Source organism: Urocitellus parryii, chromosome 8, assembly GCF_045843805.1.
Source record: "Urocitellus parryii isolate mUroPar1 chromosome 8, mUroPar1.hap1, whole genome shotgun sequence".
NCBI classification, from domain to species: Eukaryota; Metazoa; Chordata; class Mammalia; order Rodentia; family Sciuridae; genus Urocitellus; species Urocitellus parryii.
The window spans coordinates 43884899-43906979 of NC_135538.1; the positions used below are offsets into that span (position 1 = coordinate 43884899).

General features: G+C 36.3%; 1 protein-coding gene across 2 annotated transcripts in view; it reads left to right on the forward strand.

Annotated features, from left to right (window-relative positions):
• Positions 1–22081, forward strand: part of Man1a1 (mannosidase alpha class 1A member 1) — a 169089-nt gene that overhangs the window by 136720 nt on the left and 10288 nt on the right. For both annotated transcript variants that reach the window (XM_026394091.2, XM_077801643.1), the window contains exons 7-11: positions 1867–1990; positions 4437–4530; positions 13365–13480; positions 20432–20651; positions 21411–21583. In XM_026394091.2, coding sequence (XP_026249876.1) covers positions 1867–1990; positions 4437–4530; positions 13365–13480; positions 20432–20651; positions 21411–21583 — 727 coding nt within the window. The remainder of the gene's footprint in view (positions 1–1866; positions 1991–4436; positions 4531–13364; positions 13481–20431; positions 20652–21410; positions 21584–22081) is intronic.

Sequence of the window (22081 nt, forward strand, 5' to 3'; positions counted from 1 at the left end):
AAGTGAGAATTCTGCAAGCCTCCAAGAACTGGCCTCAGCTTATCCTTAACCCTTCTCTCCCAAGGAGGGCTCCTGAGGGGTGCTCTTCTCATCCTCCTTTTCCTCCATTCACCGGCATCCAGAGCCACCTCAGGTTCCTGGCTAGCCCTTCTGCTTGTGCATTCTCTCCATGTCCAGCACCTTTCACCTTTCCTCACTAAGGCTTATTCTGAGGATTCTCCTGCTTAAAGCAGTCTGTGATACCTAGGACACTGGATTGTGTGTCCTGGCTTTAGATACTTAGGGAAATCTACTCACATTGATCTCGGCATTTGCTGTATCCTATCGGGATTATTTATGCGTAGGCCTTTGTCTTTCATTACACTGTAAAGTCTTTGAGCAAAGAGTGATTCATTATTATAACTATACTTGTAAGCCAATGCTGTGTGCTTAATCCCTGGCAAAACAGTATACAGCAAATGTACATCTCAACTAAAGCCAAAAGGTGCATTTTCATGTACTGGACAGGGAATTTATTGGTCATGAGAATAATTGACTTATTTAAATTACTACATATGTCTTCAAGTTTTAAGTGGTTCTTCAAAAATAAACTGTATCCAGGAGTCTGACCACGTCTCAAGAGTCAATTCATGCATATTTATATACATGTAACCCTTGTAGACTATCTCTTTTATTTTCAAATAGTGATTGCCTGTGTATTTGTGTGCATGTAACCCTGGGCCAGGGATGTAGCTAAATGGTAGTACTCTTGCCCACCATGAATGAGGTCGTGAGTTTTATCCCAGGGTGTGTGCACACATGCACACACACACACACACACACACACACACACACAAATTCTCCAGGATGAGCCATAAGACAATAATGTTTGAGTCTCATGTTTTTAACATCTCCTGTATTTGTTAACAAATTTATTTGGATTCCTGAGCATAGATTAAATAAAGACAAGGAATGTTATTGCCTTAGAAAATAGATAATATAATGTGAAGATAAATGTAAGGAAGGAAATCTAGTAAATGAAGGGAGAAAAGATTGGAAAAGATTGAAATATATAACTAATGAATCTTTGAAATTTATCTTCTATACAAATGGATTTTTGTAAATATTGTGAATGTCTAAAATCCTATAGAATCCATATTAGTCAGCTTTCTGTTATTATAACAAAAAGCCTGAGATGATCAACTTAAAAAGAGGAATAGTTTATTTTAAATCAAAGTTTTGGAGGTTTTAACCCATGCTCAGTTGGTCCTGTGGCTTTTGGGCCTGTGGCAAGGCAATACATCATGGCAGGAGGTTGTGGGCAGAGGAAAGAGAGAAGGAGGAGTCAGGATCCCATTATCCACTTTCAGAATATGCCCCCAATGACTAATACTTCCCACTCTGCCCCACCTCTTAAAGGTTTCTATGATCACTCAATTGCACTAAGCTGGAGAGTCATCCTTAAACACTTGGGCCTTTGGGGAAAATTCAAGATACAAACTATAGCAGAATCTCAGGCTGACATTAATTAAAATGTTTAAGGGTTTGGCATGGGAAGAGTGTTTTCATCTGATTTTGTTTTACATTCTACTTGGAATGGTTGTGCATCTCTGTATTACACCTATATCTTGCTAAATATTTGTCTGTTCATCAATAGCAAGTACACAACCACTTCTTTCTGACTTAAGTAAACACTAATTCTCGATTTGGAGATAAGAAGAAAATCCTAAAGCCAATACTCAAAGAAAGCAATGCTCGGTTTTACAATATTCAGCATGGACTATTAGCTGAAAAGCCACTGCAAAAAGCTGCCTCTTACTTCTACTATGTAGGACTGTGAAAATGGAATTAGTCTAACTCATAATTCTTCAATCTTCTCTTGTTTAGTGGTATTGGAAGGAACTGGCCCTGGGCATCAGGAGGCAGCAGTATTCTGGCAGAATTTGGAACACTGCACTTGGAGTTTATGCACTTGAGTCATTTATCAGGAAACCCCATTTTTGCTGAAAAGGTGAGATTCTCTAGTACAAATTGCATTGCAAAGCAGGTCTTATGAGAAATAATATCCTCTCCTGGGAGACGTGGCAACACTGGATGTGGAAAATAGCCACCAAGGTTCACACAGCTCTTTAGGAAGTTTGGTAATATGTAGCATTTCATTTGACTGTAAACCCTCAGTCTTTCCATGGCACCATCTGACTCAGGAGGAGAAGTCCTGGTTTCCACATTTTCTCTCTGTACTTTAAGTTACTTCATCTGATTTTTTTTTCCTCGTCTAAAATATATAATGTTGCACGGACTATATGAGGCAAGCATGTAAAAGGCTTAATTAAACTCAAAGTGTTATACAACTGTGAGGTAAGACTTGAATGGATTTCTAGTTTTCAGAAAAAAATGCATAGATATTTGGATAAATTCATATCCACCCCCATAACCCTGTCCTTAGCTTCCACTCCACTTTTCTGCTCCCCTTTATAACAATTCCTTGTAAAGCTTTATCTGTTGTCTTCTCTTCTTGTCTCCCACTCTTGAACCCTGTCCACTTGGGCTTTTCTCCCATTGACACTTAACACAGTGACCAATGAGTGCCACATTGTCGAGGCCATTTGTCACTCACCCCTTTGTCTTCCCTGCCCTCTTCAAATTCAGTATAGCTGGTCAGTTCCTTCTTCATCAGGCACACTTTGCCCTTGGCTGCAGGCATAGAAAACTCTACTGGTTTGCCCCTTTCTTTGCTGGGTGCTCCTTCTTGGACTCTTTTCTTGGAACCTACCCTAGCCTGGAAGCATTGGAAAGCACCAGGACTCAAACCTGGGTCTCTTCCTTCTTATATTCCCTTCCTACATTGTCTCATCCACTGTCAGGGCTTTATATACCATCTCTATATTGACCCACTGTTTATCATTCCAGTCCCAGACTGTACCTTGAACTTCGGATTCTGGACACAATATTTATTCAACATCTCCACCAGGAGGCCTAATAGACAAGTCCCACTTAAAATCCCCAGTCCCAGACCCAACCCCAGACAGACTTCTACACCAGTTTACCATTTGGGCAAGTAGCACATCAGTTTATCCAGTGGCTCAGGCCAAAGATGCTGAAGTCATCCTCTTTCTGTAAACCCCAGGTCTACTCCATCAAGAAGCCTCTGGGGGGCTGGGAATGTGGCTCAGGCGGTAGCGCGCTCGTCTGGCATGCGTGCGGCCTGGGTTCGATCCCCAGCACCACATACCAACAAAGATGTTGTGTCCGCCGAGAACTAAGAAATAAATATTTAAAAAAAAAAAAAAAAAAAAAGAAGAAGCCTCTGGCACTATCTTATTGCCTCTGCCGCCCCCCTGGTCCAGGGCCTGTTGTTTCTCACCAGGACTCTGCAGTGGCCACTTTCCACCCTCCCCTCAGTCACACCAGTTCTATAAAACAGTAAGCCTTTGCTGATACTCAAGAGTAATAACAACCCTTATTGTTCCCTGTGAGGCCTGTGTGCCTGGGCACTGCCCACTCTCCCAAGTGCTCACCACCATTCTCCCCTTTACTTCCTCACCTCTGGCCTCAGTGGCCTTACCAAACCCACTCTCCTCTCAGAACTTTTGTATTCATTCCTCCCTCTGATCAAATGCTCTTCCTTCAAATCTCTCCATCTACTCAGACACATCAGCCTTCCTAGACCACCCTGACTAACAGCATACAGCTTCTCCACTTCACTCTGTACTATTACCCTCTGTCTTAGCTCAGGTTTCCTAACACAATGCATAGATTGGGTGCTTTTAAACGACATGAATTTATATCTCACTGCTCTGAAGGCTGTGGAATCCAACATCAAGATGTGAAGGAGGCAGTTTTCATTCTGGGGTCTCTTGACTTACTGTCCTACCACTGTCCTATCATGTGCTCAATTGACTTTTTATTTTTACATAGAAAGAAAGACAGAGACAGAGACCTAGAGAAAGATATCTTGAGTCTCTTTTAAGAGCAATAATTCCATCGAAAAGGCTCTACCTCCTGACCTAATTACCTCCCAAAGCCCTATCTCCATAGAGCCTCAACATATAAATTTGAGAAGGGATGTTATTCATTCCATAGCACCTTTTTAAAATTATTTTTATGAAATTTCTATTGACAGACTATTTTTATTTGCTTTTTTTTCCTGTATCATCCCCATAGTATGTAAAATTCTAAGAGACCAGTGACTTTGTTTACCCACTTATATCCTTAGTTCATAGTATGGGGTCCAAATATGGTAAATAATCAGTGTGATCATAGTCACTACTATTATTTTTGCCACAATAAGCTGATTGATGGCAGTTATTTTTGTTCTAACTTGTCATCATTTAAATCCACTTACTTTTTCTAGAGTGGCAAAATATTCAAGAAAGAACAACATGAAAATTTTTTCTTAATTCATATGTTGAAGCTCTAAGTGTTTCTTAGTAGTAACACTCCATTTTCTGTTGTAGGTGATGAATATTCGAAGAGTCCTGAACAAATTGGAAAAACCAGAAGGCCTTTATCCTAACTATCTGAACCCCAGTAGTGGACAGTGGGGTCAACGTAAGTCAAAAGATTAGCATTCATTTAGCTCTTTGTGGTACCCAGCTCTGTGCTAGGAGCTGAAAGAGGGAATACACCTCTTGTTGAGGAATGTTTAATAAAAAGAGAAAAGAGGAATGGTTCCTTTAATAAACCAGTGTCTATCATAAGACAGATTGTGTTATATGGAAACTGGACAATTGACTTTCCATGTATAACTGTAAGTATGACATATGAGCACATTCAAAAGTATTCTTCAGAAAGGGAAGGCCTGGTGGGGGTGTGTGGCATGTCAGTCCCTAACAAACTGACCACGTGGCTAGAAGGAGAATGTATTCCTCTCTGCTAATGATGAGGGCTTTGCCCAGAGCAGCTCATTCATCCCACTTCATTACGTTCTCTGCCTTTCTGCATGGAGGTGCGAACAGGGTGCTTTTTCTACTTAATTTAAAAGCCACCAGATAAAGATTTCTTGCCAGAAGAGTTACTTTTAATGTGGGAAGAAGCATTATACAAGGACTTGTGATGCCTGAAGCGCTCACTTCAGAGTCTTCAGATAATTTCGAGCAAGTTATAGAGACTTGAGACTAAGTGAAAGAAATGTTCTCAATCTAATTTGGATAAAATGGTGGTAGACTAAGCAGCAGCTGAAAGCAAATAAAGAATATTACATGAGTTGCCTGGCTGTGGTGAGAGTTTGGGCATTGCCTTATAATTTCACTCTAATTTGTGATTTTTCATTATACTTAAATATCTCATTCTTAGATGATTGTGCTTCTCTATTATTTCAGAAGTGCCTCTTTAACGATTAACTAAGTAGGAAAAAAAGTATGCTGAACTCCATATCCATGTTAATAATGATGGATAGTGGTGAAGGTTGCCATTTATTCAGTGTAGTCTACATGTCACAGAAGTCCTAGGGACCCACAAGATCAAGAGCACTCTGATGATATAATATGGAAACTTTCCAGTTTTTCACTGCGCTGACATCTGCACTCAAGTTGCAAGAGCAGCAGTGGCTAGAACTACCAAAACCTCAGTGAGAATCAAGGCAGACACCAAACAATACTAATACTCATTATATTCTTCACCACAGTTTAAAAAGAGAGAGAGAGAGAGAGAGAGAGAGAGACCAGGTTTTTTTTTAATATTCTTTTTCTAAATTTTTTATTTGTTCTTTTTAGTTATATATGACAGTAGAAAGTATTTTGAAATATCATATATACATGGAGAATCATTTCCCATTTTTATGGTTGTACATGATGTAGAGTTTCACTATTCACGTATTCATATATGAACACAGGAAAGGTATGTTCAATTCCCATCCCCCCTTCCTTCTTCCCACTCTACCCTGGCCAATCCAATGAACCGCCCCTTCTCCCTCCTCCTCTCTCCCCCACCCCCACCACCTATTGTGAGTCAGCATCCACATATCAGAGAGAACTTTCACAGCCTTTGGTTTTTGGGGAGTGGTTTATTTCACTAGCACGATAGTCTCCAGTTCCGTGCATTTAATGGCAAATACCATAATTTCGTTCTTCTTTATGCTAAATAAGGTTCCATTGTTTATATATATCACATTTTCTTTATCCATTTTTCTGTTGAAGAGCATGTAGGTTGGTTCCATAGCTTGGCTATGGTGAATTGAACTGCTATAAACAGTGATGTGGCCTTATCACTATAGTATGCTGATTTTAAGTTCTCTGGATATGTATCAAGGAGAGGGATAACTGGGCTAAATGGTTGTTCCATTCCAAGTTTTCTAAGGAATCTCCATACTGCTCTCCAGTATGGAGTGGTTGTGCCAATTTGCAGTTCTACCAGCAATGTACCTTTTTTCCTATATCCTCACCAACATTAATTGTTACTTGTATTTTTGATAATTGCCATTCTGATTGGAATGAGATGACATCTCAGTGTAGTTTTAATTTGCATTTCTCTAATTGCTAGAGATGTTGAGCATTTTTCATATATTTTTTGACCAATCATATTTCTTCTTCTGTGAAGTGTCTCTTCAGTTCCTTTGCCATTTATTCATTGAGTTATTTGGGGTTCTTTTGGTGTTCAGCTTTTTGAGTTCTTTATATATCCTGGATATAAATGCTCTATCTGAGGTGCAGGTGACAAAGATTTTCTCCCATTCTGTAGGATCTCTCTTCATCTTCTTCATTGTCTCCTTTGCTGTGAAGAAGCTTTTTAGTTTGATACCATCCCATTTATTGATTCTTTTACTTCTTGTACTTTAGAAGTCTTGCTGAGGAATTTGTTTCCTAAGCCTACATGATGGAGAGTTGGGCCTACTTTTTCTTCTAGTAGGTACAGGATCTGTGGTCTAATACCTAGGTGCTTGAGCCACTTTGAGTTGAGTTTTGTGCAGGGTAACAGATAGGAGTCTAATTCAATTTTGTTTCATATGGATTTCCAGTTTTCCTAACACCATTTGTCGAAAAGGCTATCTTTTCTCCAATGTATGTTTATGATGATATAATTGTATTTGTGTGGGTTTTTCTAGTGTTTTCTATTTTGTACCATTGGTCTTCATGTCTGTTTTGGTGCCAATATCATGCCAGTTTTATTACTGTAGCTCTGTAGTATAATTTAAAGTCTGGTATTGTGATGCCTCCTGCTTTAATTTTTTCACTGAGGATTGCTTTGGCTATTCAGAGTTTTTTAATTTTCCAAATGAATTTCATGATTGCTTTTTCTATTTCTATGAAGAATGTCATCAGAACCTTATTAGGAATTGCATTAAATCTGTTTAATGCTTTTGGTTAATATGGCCATTTTGATAATATTAATTCTTCCTATCAAAGAACATGGAAGATTTTTCCATCTTCTAAGATCTTCATCAATTTCTTCCTTCAGAGTTCTGTAGTTTTCATTATAGAGGTCTTCTACCTCTTTTATTAGATTGATTCCCAAATATTTTTTGAGGCTATTGTGAATGGGATAGTTTTCCTAATTTCTCTTTCAGTTGACTCATCACTGATGTATAGGAACAAAATTGATTTATGGGTGTTAATTTTATATCCTGCTACTTCGCTAAATTCATTTATGGGTTCTAGAAGTTTTCTAGTGGAGTTTTTTGGGTCTTCTAAATATGGACTCATATAGGGCTGGGATTGTGGCTCAGTGACAGAGTGCTTACCTAGCATGTGTGAGGCACTGGGTTCAATTCTCAGTACCATGTATCAATAAATAAAATAAAGGTCCATTGACAACTAAAAAAAAATTTTTAAATATGGAATCATATAATTGGCAAATCGAGATATTTTGAATTCTTTCTTTCCTATTTATTTCCCTTAAATTTCTTCTAATTGCTCTGGCTAGAGTTTTCAGGACTTTGTTGAATAGAAGTGGTGAAAGAGGGCATCCCTGTCTTGTTCTAGATTTTAGAGGGAATGCTTTCAATTTTTCTCCATTTAGAATTATGTTGGCCTTGTGTTTAGTATTTATAGCTTTTATAAGGTTGAGGCATGTTTTTATGAATATTCTTAATGAAGCAGTATACTAATTATTGATTCTAGTAAATGTCAACTCTTGAGTCCATGTCATGGTAATGTTCTGTATGATGAAATGAATGTCTACAGAAAGTAATTCTGTTATATAATGAAAAATAATAGTTGCAACTCATGTGACTGAGTTGAAAAGTTATTGTTGATTATCTATTATTATTGTTAGTTGCTTTGAGATCATTGTTTCATGGATCACCACCTTTACTTGAAAGAATGGCTGAAAACAAACTGGTTATTCAGGCTTGGGTAATTAGTAGACATGGTCTCAAAAATGAACCTGTCACTTCAAGAAAAAGTGACAGTATTTGTGTCAATGATGATAAAATAAAAATTAGAATTTTGGAAAACTTGTATATGCCCCCATGTGCTTGATACCAATAGTGTTCCTATATGATTAGTGGTAATATTAATAAATAGGTTTTTTTCATATTGTATAATGAAATGTGTCAACACTTGGAAGATCTGCATAACTCAACCAATCAGTATTTTCCAGATGACCAGTGCATGCTATTACAGAACCATGCATGAGAGAAAGATCCACTCAAAGTGAAAAATAGTCTAATAGATTTTTATGTAACAGAGTACAGAAATTCTTCAGTATAATTTCTGATGCTACAGAACAATTAAACTTTAAAAAAAATAAACCTTTAAAACCCGAATGTCAAATTCTATCATGTTATCAAAGAAAAATATCCACAATTATCTGAAAACAATTTTATATATACTATTCTTCCTTTTCCTAACTATGAAGCTCTGCAGCTTACTTTCCTGCACATGTCTTAGCCAAACAACATGTAGCAGTGGATTGAAATTAGAGCAGATGTGAGAACCCACCTGTCTCCTAGGAAGGCAAACGTTAAAATTTGCAAAAATGTAAAACAATGTCAATCTTCCCACTAACTTTTTTGTGGTTGTTTTCTAAAATATCACATTTGCATGAGAATTATTTATGTTTACATAATGGATGTATAATCGTTATTTTTAATGAATCAACCAACAAAAATGCTTTTAATGGGTTTTGATTTGCCAGTATGATAAATATTGACAGATATTACTCACATAAACAAGTTCTTCAGGGTACCCTTTATTTGTAAGAGTGAGTGTAAAGAGTCCTGAGATTAAAACATTTCAGGGCCGCTAGACTGCTGAGATAGATGATGTTCAGCTATAATTCTCTAAATGGGTAACCATTGTTGGAGTCCTCTTCATCGCAGATTTCAAAAGCTGAAGAATAGTCTCCCTGATGTACCATTTTCCTCTCTTTAATTTAGGATATAGAAGTCACTATAAAGAGGGACAGAAAGAGCCAGTTGTGTTGGAACATCCTGGCTTCACCTTCCAGGTCACTCATATACTATATATTTGGCCCTGTTTCCTGATACAGAGTCCTTTATGTTTGGATTGTTTATGGGCCAATTTCCTAATGGGAAAACAAACAGCATTGATGAGTCTCATGTCCTTCTCCTCCCCCATCCTTCATCCTGTGTTTCATCCACAGAGACACACTTTCTTCTTCTTTAACCAAGGCCTGCTTGGCCATATCTACATCTTGTCCTCTTTCTTTAGCCCTTCAGCCTCTCTTCTTCCTCTACTGAGGCCCAGCTTGATTGCCATTCCTTCCAGAAGCCTTCTTCAACACCCGGCTTGGAATTTGAAGCTTCCTTTACCTCTTTCTCTCCTACCCTGGTTCCTTGAACACTTTCCTATAACAATCCTTTTTCCCATGATTCACCTACATGCCCGTCTTCCCAGGGATCCCAGAGCTTTGGATGGTGGCAACCCCGTCTTGTTCATATTTGTCAATCTGGCACACTGTATCTTGCACCTAGTGGAGGTTTACTTAATTGAATTTTGTGAATACTCAAGTGCTTTGTATCTGGTCTTTCCGCCTCTGCTTTTACTAATGATTCTCTTAACAGTTGCCCGCCCTGGGTCCTCAATTGTAGCTGAGAAGCATCTTCCTGTCCTGGCCCCTGATAATATAAACAGGTTTTGTGACCATTGATGGTGGGTGTAGGATTACATGTTTATACACAGAACAATTATCTCACATATAAATAACAACTGTGTGTATATATAACTAATATTGTTGAGGAATGGTTTCAAAATCAAAATTCAGATTCAGATTAAAATCTATAAGCAAATTAAGAAGTAGAGATATTGACTATTTTAATCTTCCTTTGTCTTGCTGCTTTTGTTCTTTGTTTTATCTCCCTTTTTATATTAGAAATATTAGAAAAATATTAGATATTAGAAAAATTATATATTAGAAATTATTTAAAGGGAACTATTCCCATCACAAAGAAAACCGTAACTTACCCCTTCAAAGAAGAACATAATATTTGCATGACTACAGTATACAGTTAGAATAAAAATACCATATATGTTCCTCTAAAAAATGGCAGTATTTTCCTTCTGAAAAATTAGGTGCTTTCTCTCCTACATCCACAAAGATGTTTACACAGTTTGCTAATGCAAACTGTCATCCAGGCCCTGGGGAAGTTTAGTGAGGGGTATGTTAATTATCAGAAAGACATGTTTCACCCTTTATTTTGATTTTTTTAACAAATGTGAAATTTTTATGGGCAAAACATTTTAAAATTTAACTAGCATTTACCAACATCAAAGTAAATATATTATTACACAATCCTTTTTCCTTTTTTAAAAATCTCCCAGTGCCCAAACCTGTTTCTTCCTCCATTACAGAACCATAACCCAAGGGAAAAAATTACCACGCTGCTTCTGGCTGCTGGTTTTCAGCTCTTGTTGCTGTAACTCTGAAGGACACGTCTGGATCATGGCCATCATTCCCCATTACTTCATTTAGGCCTTGTTATTTTGACAGTAACCGGACAGTGATTTGCTTTACCATGCATCACTTGCATTTGTCTCCTACAATCATGTTTATGACAACAGGGCTTATTATTGACGAGATAGTACGTAGTCTATTTAGTTTGTAAATGTCAGAGGTTTCTGCCGTGATTTATTTAGGAAACTGTAAAGGTCACTTCAAACACTGCTTAGTTTGAGAATCAGGCTCACATTTTCCCATTAAGATTAATTAATGTAATTCTGGACTTTCTGCAATAAGGAAGTTGCATATTTCAATACTTAACAATATGGCCCTCATAGCTTGAATGAGAAGTCAATATTTAAGGCTGGCTTAGAATAATTTTGGTTTTCTTGTCAGTTGTTTATTGAGTGCAAGATACTTTGTAGGGGCAAGTGTGGACTGGGAGACATAATGGGCCTGGTTTCTGTTCTCTTGGGTCATGATCTTGTAGGAATGGCAGAAAACAGTTCTACCACATTGTGAAAATACAAGTGTGTGAAATGTGTGTTATCACAAAATTTGTGACAGAGATCCTAGTGGGGACATCAGGGAAGGCTTCTCTGAGGAAGTCTCCTATATATGAAGTATGTGTATTTTGGGCAGAAGCCCTGAAGTGGGATGGAGCCTGATATTTTTGAGGACGGGCCATACAGCAAGTGAATGGAGAGCAAGTGGAACAAGACTGATAATACAGGGAAGATCGAGAGCTTGTAGGAAGCTTCTTGGTCTTCAGAAACACAGAATTGAAGGGCTTCAAGTAATTGGTCAGGATTTCTGCAACATTAGTGTGGGGAATAGGCTGGAGTGGTACTGCTGGTAGAGCCTCCTGCACTTGGTGGCAAGGTTCTGTATCTTTCTTGTCCAGTGTAGTAAGAGTTACATAGAGCTACTGAGCACCACCATGGCTGAGGAACTGAATTTTCTATTGAATTTAAATACATTTCAGTAGACAGAGCACACACTACCAGAATGAAAGCAGGAAATAAAGTAATTGCACATTTCAGAGGCAGAAGTAGGAAGTAGTGGTGGCTTGAACCAGGAAGGTACTGGTGAGGAGAGAGGAGGGTAAATGGATTCAAGAGATAGGTGGGAAGTAAAATTTAGAGGTTGGGAATTCATTGTGTGTAGAAACAAAAGAGAGAAGTAGTAAAGAATGACTACTTGGTTTCTTTTTTGTAGTACCCAGGTCCTCTCATGCTAATCAAGCACTGGACCACTGGGCTATACTCTTAGCCCCATTGACTACCAGATTTCTAAGGGTATAGATGGGAGGATGGAGACCTGGACAGAAGATAAAGCTCAGGAGGAAAAGATAATGAATTCAGTATCTAGTCTCTTTGATTTTAGATGCCCATATAGAATTCCAAGTGGAGTTGTTGGGAAGGCATCAGAACAGTTGCCCCCGGCCCTCTCTCCCTCTCTCCCTCTTTCCCCCTCTCCCTCTCTCCCTCTCTCCCCCTCTTCCTCTCCCTATACTTACCCCCCTCTATGTATATGTATATATGTATGGTTTATTTTGTATAACTATGTCAACAAGTAAGGATCTTTTTTTTTAAGTAGATAAACAAGTTCTGAGTTATAAAACTTAAAAGGCTATCTTGTTTATCTCAAATTCTCTGAATTCTAGAAATGATGTTTTAAATAGGTTGCATTTTTTGGTTTATAAACAAATATGCTTGAAAAATAAAAAAATATTAATTCAAGCCATAGGGAAAAAAACATATATATGTCTTTGATATTCTATGATGTCGAGTAGGCAGATCCTAACATGAGGCCCTGTGTGGGTTGTGTAGTCAGATGGCACTGATCAATGTTGTAGTCTCATTTAGCTTCTCTAAGCCTCAGTTTTCTTGCTTTTAAACTCAAGATATGGGCCTACAGTTATAGAGGGTTGGTTGTATTTCCAGTGTGTCGGGCATAATAAATGGCAGTGGAAGTAGATTGTAAGAATGAAGCTTTAGGAGGAAATACTTCTGCTGCCATCTCTTCTTTCTTACTGTCCCCACCTCATCAGTTTTTAACCTTTCAGATTCATAGCACTAGAAAACTTATCAAATAAATAATAATAATAATAATAATAATAATAAAAGGCAAGAGCCTAAGGAGTGTCTTGTTTTACTAGTCACTTCTTAAGATTTGCTCATACTCATAGGTTTGACAGAATTTTATATTATCCAGAAATAAAACAAATAAAAATTTATTGAAATACATACTGTGAAGCATTTTTAATTTGGTAATTTTAACTAAATTTTTAGAATTAGGTATCATGACATATCTTTTATCATCATGTTTACAAAACTACTCTGGTAATTATTAAGAGCATATCATATTAATTCACAGTCCATCTGCTTATTTCAGAATATCTGAAAATAAGAGATTTGTTGAAATTCAAATGTAACAAGCTGCCGTCGACACGGGGTTTTGCACCCTAGTTGCTAATGTGATTTCGCTGCATTATCTGAATTAAAAGCTGAGTCACTCTGAAATTCACTCCCCTCTTTTTTCAGATCATGTGTCAGTTGGAGGACTTGGAGACAGCTTTTATGAATATTTGCTCAAGGCATGGTTAATGTCTGACAAGAGAGATCTGGAAGCTAAGAAGATGTATTTTGATGCTATTCAGGTAACCTGATATTTAAATCATCTTCGCCACTCAGCTCTAACTTATAACTTGCATATTAATCAAGCTTTAATGAAAAAATGAAATACTACATGAGTGGGTTACAAAATTATTTTCTGTGAGGCAGAGTGCAGTGTCTGCCAATATAATTGTAACAATAGTTATCATAGGTGATGTTCTTAGTTCTAATTTTTTTTTTTTTTGGTGTTTTGTTGTTGTTGTTGTTTGTTTGTTTTGGTGGGTTAAACCCAGGGCCTTGTGCATGCTAGGCAAGATATAGCTCTACCAACTGAGCTATATCTCCAGCCCCCATGTCCTTAGTTCTAATAGAGCAGTTGTAGGATTTTAGCATGGTTCAAACCTCATAAGCCATGTGTCTAAAAAAGAGTCATGCATCACGTAACATTTCAGTTAGTGACAGACTGTATAAATGACAGTGAGCCCTGGAAATTATATTGCCTAATGACATCATAGCTTAGTTTGTACACTCCATGATATCCACACAATGAAATCACCTAACTGCACCTTGCTCAGAGTATATCCCCTCATTAAGAAAAGCAAGACTGTATTCTTTCTTCATGAATATGAGTTCCCTTTCTTGAGCTATACATTAAATTATTGGAGAAAATCTTGAATTTATACTCTGAAAATTGACTAACTTAAAATTGCCCAAGATTATACCCAATCTCAAAGCAAACGTGTTTCCAGAGATAAATGGACAGTACTGAAAAGAAATCTACACATAAAAATCTCAACAAACTGGTATTTAAGGAAAGCTCATTAAGAGCTTCAAAAATCATAATATAGGAGGAGTAAGAGGGAACCAGTACGTGTTAAACTGTGTACTGAGCAGTGTGATATGCAGGTGTTTTTAATGAAGTGAGGAGTTAATAGTTTTCTTTCTCATAGTACTTTAAATATTCACCCAAATTTACAGATAAGGTTGTCGAGCCTCAGAGAGGTTATGTGACAACCAAATTCAGACTAAAATTTGTCAACATTTGCCCCTTTTTATTTTACCACTGTGGATTTATATGTGAATAAGAATCCCCATATTATATTTAAGGATTTATTTATAGGCAATAAGTTACTGAGATAAATTAGAAATTACTTAGTATAGTCTATAGGAGGTAGCTAGTAAAAAGTAAACTCAGAAACACTACCAATGAAACACAGGGAGAAAAATTAAAATAAGGTCAGAGTGTAACAGATTCAAGAAAAGAATTATTTTATATAAAATACTTGAACATGTACCCCAGTTTTCAGAAACAAAATTTTTAGCAGGATTGGGACCTTTTGTGATTAGGAATTGTGAATGGTTAATTCACATATATTCTTTAAGTATTAATCGTTATCAAGATTTCTCAATAGTATTATTAAATTGTGGCTAAATCCTCAGAAAATTGATCTTTTTCTTGACTGCTTAGAATTGTTCTTTTTTTTCAATTGATAGTATTAATTCATAGGAAAAAAATGTAAAAGGCCACTAATGTAGCTGCTGTTCTAAATTTGGTCTCTCTGACAAGAGTTTTGGATGATTTTGACATAGGTGGATTTATTGTTTACATATAAATGTAGTTTATATTTATAAATACTTTGATTAAATGGATTGAATATTCTATTGGTAGATCACTGGGAGCTTCACTAAGCAAAGCACATATAGTTAGTTACTCCTTGTACAGGAATCATGAATACCTTAGCTAGAACTTTGGCCTTTATTTGGCCCAGCCTTTATTAAGGACATATGATGTACATCAGAAACAAATTAGGAGCCAGAGAGAAATAGAGACAAAAAATGAACTGGAAAAACTTTCATGGCAAAACTTTGTTCTTGGAGTTATGGTGTTTCCCATAGTTTGATTTTCCAATTGTCATATATTTCAAAAGCCAATGTATTTCTCTGTTCCTCTCCACTAATTTCCATGGGTTTCTGTCACTTACAAGCAATGGGATCCTTATTAATAAACTGTCTTGAGAGGTTGTAAATAAATGCACACATTATTTTGCTTCTTTAAAAAAAAGGGACTTCTCGATTATTAGGAAAAGCTTTTTATTTTTTATTAATTTAGTTATTATTTTGAATCCAAGAAAGATTTATTTTCATATATATATATGAAATATATATATTTCATATATATATATATATATGACAACAGAATGCATTACAATTCTTATTACACATATGGAGTACAATTTTTCATATCTCTGGCTGTTGTATACACAGTATATTCACAAAATTCATGTCTTCATACCTGTACTTTGGATAATAATGATCTTCACATTCTACCATCATTAATAACCCCATGCCCCCTCCCTTCCCCTCCAACCCCTCTGCCCTATTAGAGTTCATCTATTCCTCCCATTGCTCCCGCTAAAATTTATTTTCATAGTCAGCTGGGCTAGGAAGTTTGGTCTTAACAACTTTTTGTCAAACTTACCTGCCTCCCTCCTTCCCTCTCCTGTCCCTCCATCCCTCCCTCCTCCCCCCCCCCATTTCTTTTTCTCTCTTTCTTGTTTTCTTTTGTCTCACTTTGTTGCGCAGCCAGGAAAAGCTTTTTAGATATACAGTACTACCTTTGGGTACTTTCAAAATTGAATTCCCCAAAAAGGAAATCATTGCTGAAATGTTCTGTTTCAAGATGGTTGGGAGAATATAATGGACAATGTAAATACTCATTATATATGTGTTTTTAAACAGTATGCTCGTTTGAGGTATCTCTTCTTTGTACAACACAAATCATGCTGTAAATACTTTTTATATTTTGTGGAAATAAATAAAAATAAAGAAATGATTGTCTTATAACAAAAAAAAATTGGGATATTGCCCATTGCCCATGTGGTCTTACCCTCATTTGGTAACACTAGAAAACTCCTTCCTATGAAGTTTATTTTTCCTCCTTCTTATAGGATTTCAGGTTTTTGTCTAAGGAATTCTTAACATATTATAATTTCTACTATGTCATCTTCTAATTACCATACTGGCAGACATTTTAAATATTCTAATCTTAAGGTGGCCCTCTTAAAATTAGAATCTTAAGATCTCAATATTCCAAGAAGGACAGCTTTAAAATATTCTTTTTTAATATTTTCTTTCAGCTTCTGGAACTCTACCCATGCAACTTTAGTATATTCTGTTTAGACAAATCATTTCCAGGAAAATTCATTAAGAATACATGAAGTCAAAGTGTTTCCTGTTTGTCTTAATAGCAAAAACATTTTCAACCCATTTCATATTTTCAACTTAAGGAGAAAAGATAGAACAACTAAACTTCTGATTTTGAGAAGTACCAATGTCATGTATGACAAAATTTCTTTCTGCTAAATTGTACTTTAAAAGATCATCATACATCTATAGTCCCAACTACTTGGGAATATGAGCCAGGAGGATCTCTTGAGTCCAGGAGTTCAAGGCCAGCCTAGGGAACATAGGAAGACCCTGTCTTTATTAACAAAACAAAACAAAAAAAAAACATCACTATCAAGGGGAGGATGCCTTCCATTATCATTCAGGATAGTTGAGTTACTGAAGATATGGTTACTTCCTTTTAGCTTCCAGTGGATTCTGGAAACCATTTAATCCCAGAAGGATATGTTTTCTTTGGTTGGTTTAACAACAAAATACTTTGAGATTTCAGCAGGTTGTTCTGGCCCTGTTGAGAGGCCACTCTTAAGAATCTACAATAGTGAATGATACCTGGACAGATGCTTTTCAAACATGGAAGGATTAAACCACAGAATAGGTAGTTCCTTTCTAATCAATTCTCCATAGCCTTAATATAAAAATTTATTAGAGTCACTAAAGACTATTTTTCATTCTTTCTTAAAATATTTTTCTAATTATAGATGGATACAACACCTTTATTTTGTTCATCTATTTATTTATTATTTATTAATTGTTCTTTACAATTTATTTTTTATTGATTTTTAAAATAAATGACAGTGGAATGCATTACAATTCTTATTATACTTATACAGCACAATTTTTCATATCTCTGGTTGTATATAAAGTATGTTGACACCGATTCGTGTCTTCTTACATGTACTTTGGATAATGATGTCTATCACATTCCACCATCCTTGCTAATCCCCTGCCCACTCCTTTTTCCTCCCACCCCTCTGCCCCATCTAGCATTCATCTATTCCTCCCATGCTCCCCCTCCTACCCTCCTATGAGTCAGCCTCCTTATATCAGAGAAAACATTCGGCATTTTGGGGGGATTGGCTAACTTCACTTAGCATTATCTTCTCCAACGCCATCGAACCCAGTGCAAGGCAAGTGCTCTACCCGCTAAGCCACAACCCCAGTCCCAACTATTTTTCATTCTTTATACTTACTCACATTTTCCCATTTCCACACAAAACCATTGCTTTGAAGATCTTGGAACTTCATTATAGTTTATTTTAGGGAGTGGCCTAGTTGGTCAGAATCCTGCCAAAAATAATATAGCACTTTATTCAGGATCCATAACAGGGTAATAATGTTTCTCTAATCTATGCTCAAAAGCTATTACTCTTGCCATGTAGAAAGAATAATTTCTTGGGTGATGAACAAGTATCTGCTTGAAGGACTTTATTGCAATTTGCTTTACGAAAAGTGTAAATAGCTAAGATGTTCAGTTGCATTAAATAAGAATGAAATATTAATGTAATAACTAAATCATCAATAAAATTAGCTTAACCACAGTTAATGAGCACAGTAGCATGTTCATTTATTTTGTAACCATCTTGGTTTCATTTGTTTATTTCTAATAAAGGTAGAAAGGTTTTATCTACTTGTGTATTCATTTTAATTCATTCTTCTCTATCTACTATTCCCAAGTATGCTTCCTGAAAATCCTTCTTTGTGTTTGTGTTAAACCTCCTTTCATTTTATTTTATGTTTTAATTTTTTTATTTTTTTCCATATTTTTATCGATGATAGTTGTACATAATGATGGGATTTATTGTTACATATTCATACATGCACACAATATAACAGTATAATTGGCCAGTATCACTCCCCAGAGCTTCCCACCTCTTTCCCCTTCTTCCACCCCTTGGTCCTTTTTCCTCTATTGATCTCTCTTTCATTTTCATATTTTATTCCCCACCTCTCTTTTCCTTTTTCCTCTCTACTTTCTGTTAGAAAACATGGGGCTGGGGATGTGGCTCAAGCGGTAGCATGCTTGCCTGGCATGCATGTGGCCCGGGTTCAATCTTCAGCACCACATAACAAACAAAGATGGTATGTTCGCTGAAAACTTAAAAAATATTAAAATTCTCTCTCTCTCTCTCTCTCTCTCTCTCTCTCTCTCTCTCTCTTAAAAAAAAAAGAAAAAGAAAACATATCTCTTGACCTTCTGAGTTTTACTTATTTCACTTTACATAATGGTCTCTAGTTCCATTCATTTTCCTGCAAGTGGCATAATTTTTTTTATGGTGGAATAAAATGTCATTGGGTATGTATACCACATTTTTTTATTCATCCATTGAAGGACACCCAGGTTGGTTACATAGTTTGGATATTGTGAATTGTTCTACTATAAACATGAGTATGCATGTATCCCTGGGGCACGATGACTTTAATTCTTAACAATAAATACCAAGGAATAAAATCCTTCTTTTTTGATAGTAGTGATAAGTATAGACACAATCATGGCCTGTTTCCCTCTGTGATATAATGGAGGGAACACTTTCTATTAGAGAAAATGGAAACTAATATAAACCAAATACTTTATTTTTGCTTTCTAAAATATAAGGATTATTATATTTCTCTGTCTAGATTTATTTCTATTTTCTTTTTTTCTTCATCTAGTTTTAAAAAATGTCATCAGTCCTTAAGCAGAAGTAAGATATATTTTCTAACTCACTTTTTTTAAATGTTAAGTTGTTGATGGACCTTTATTTATTTATTAATTTTTATGTGGTGCTGAGAATCAAACCCAGTGCCTCACACATGCTAGGCAAGCACTCTACCACTGAGCCACAACCTTAGCCCCTTTCTAATTAATTTCTAATTGGTGTATTATAATTGTGGGTAATAGTAGGATTCATTATTCCATATCTGTACATGCATATAACAATTTGATCAATCTCATTCTTCAGTACCTTCCTTTGGTCTCTCCTCCTCCCTGTAAGTCATTTTTGTAAATGTTAGCATTTCTCTCATATTTAAAGATCTTTATTCTCTTTTAAAATTATCTACTTATTATACACTAATGTGCTTTTCAGTAGAATGATTAGGAAAGAACTTGACTCATCAGTTACCACATTGGAGATATAAATGATGACAAATGACCTTTACCAAATGCCAATTTCAAACTGACTGCTTTATAAATACAATATTTCAGACTCCTCTCAGTAGATAGTATTATTCCCATTATATGAATAAGAACACTGAGATTTAGAGCTATAATGAGCAAATTACCCACCGAGTTCAGAAGAGGTATCCGGGCAAGAATTTGAAGCCAGTTAATCTAACTCTAGAATAGCCTCTCTTTGCATCTCTATTTTGCTACCTTTCCAGGTTGAAGGAAGGAAAGAAAGAGTAATGGCATCAGCCTATATCCTATTAAAAGTATGCTTTATTCGTCATCTCTAGTAAGACCTGGATTTTGAGGTGTTTCACCATTTGTGAACATAAAAATGCCAACCGTCTCTACCACACCCGTGGCCTGTCTTTGAGAAGAGGTTGGATTTTGGGTTTTGAGGATAACATATTATATATTTGGTCACAGAACGAAACAAAATTGACATCACTAGCCCAACCATGTATATTCTAACTAATCAGACTAAAAAGGGCATTAGCTAGAAAAAGCACACCAAAAGCAATGACGTAACATTTATGGTTAAATTGGATTTGTAACACCAAACTCAAACTATATGTCATTTTTTAATTATAGTATAATAATACTGTAGAATTTAGTATAAATTTGAGAAGACATTACACAATGTTAAAACAAGTATTACTTTCAGGCCATTGAGACTCACTTAATCCGCAAGTCTAGCGGGGGACTGACTTACATCGCTGAGTGGAAAGGGGGCCTCCTGGAACACAAGATGGGTCACCTCACCTGCTTTGCTGGAGGCATGTTTGCGCTTGGGGCAGATGGAGCACCTGAAGCCCTGGCCCAACACTACCTTGAACTCGGGGCTGAAATTGCACGTACCTGTCATGAATCTTATAACCGCACCTGTGAGTACATGTTACTCTTCATTTATAATCCATTCCCCCATTCCTTGAGTTCGGTTGGTAAGGAACTTTGTCATTGTGGTCATCAAAAGAATATCCACTGGGCCTGGTGAAACAGATGACCACAATTAATATCTTTATATGTTTACTCTAAAAGGCACTGCTTTTATACTTAAAAGCATATACCCTTAGTTTGCCAAGTAACAAAAATCAAGACCTAAAGACTAAGCCAGCCTAACTTACTGACCTTTGCTTTAGCTCAAAAACATTGAGTAAGGGTCTCTGACCCAGTACAAAAAGAAACCATTTTATAAAGCAGTATTAACACTTTCCACATATCTTTCCCATAAAATAGACTATGAATCTGGCTGGCTTTCTTTTTATAAAACATGAGCTTGAAGCATGAAGATTAAATAACTGGTCTTTTGTGACAAAAATGACAGATTTCTTAGCCAGTGAATTTCCAGCTAACTCGTAAGGTGTATTATGGTGCCTTGTGCTCACCTAATGGATACTCAGTAAATGGGGGTCATATGAAAAAAAAATACAAAATTGTTAATATTTTATGAAGTTGATTCTTTTAGATGACTAAATTTGGAATTGAATATTGTGCATCATATAATGTTTATAACTAATCCAAAAAAATGATTGTTTTGGCAATCTGTCTTGAATGTTGTTAAGTATTTTCTAGTCCTATTGAAGTTATAGACACAAAGCATTGTACAAACAATTATCCTTGTTAACCTGTTGCATGTCCTTCAGTTATGAAACTGGGACCAGAAGCTTTCAGATTTGATGGCGGTGTCGAAGCCATTGCTACAAGGCAAAATGAAAAATACTACATTTTACGACCAGAAGTGATTGAGACTTACATGTATATGTGGCGACTGACTCATGATCCCAAGTACAGGAAATGGGCGTGGGAAGCTGTAGAGGTGAGGCTTTAATTTGCATATTTCTTACAGATCAGTGTCTCAATGAAAAATGTTCACCAGTACCTATAAATGTGGCAACTCAACTTTTCTATGTAAAGCTTTCAACAGTTTTTTTTTTTTTTCCATTTAGTACTGGATATTTCCAGTTAAGTCCCTCCCTCCCTTTGGCTTCAGTTTTGCTTTATAAAACAGTGATATAAGGATACTACTGTTAGACTGGGTATTGACGAAGATATGTAACATTACGTTCCCATGACTACAGAAAAAAAAATGGTCACTTATTTCCAGAAAGGGTTGCTGGCAAGTTGGGGATATTCACCCCTGTTTTGTCTGTTTTAAGAAATTGCACAGATACATGTGTTTTTGAGTTGGTCTTGGGGCTTTAAATGATAGTATACACTTTTACTTCAGAGTAAATTAGCTACTTCAATTAACTTTTAGAAAGAATTTACAGCAGAAATACTTTGGCCAGGCATGGTAGTACACGCCTATGATTCC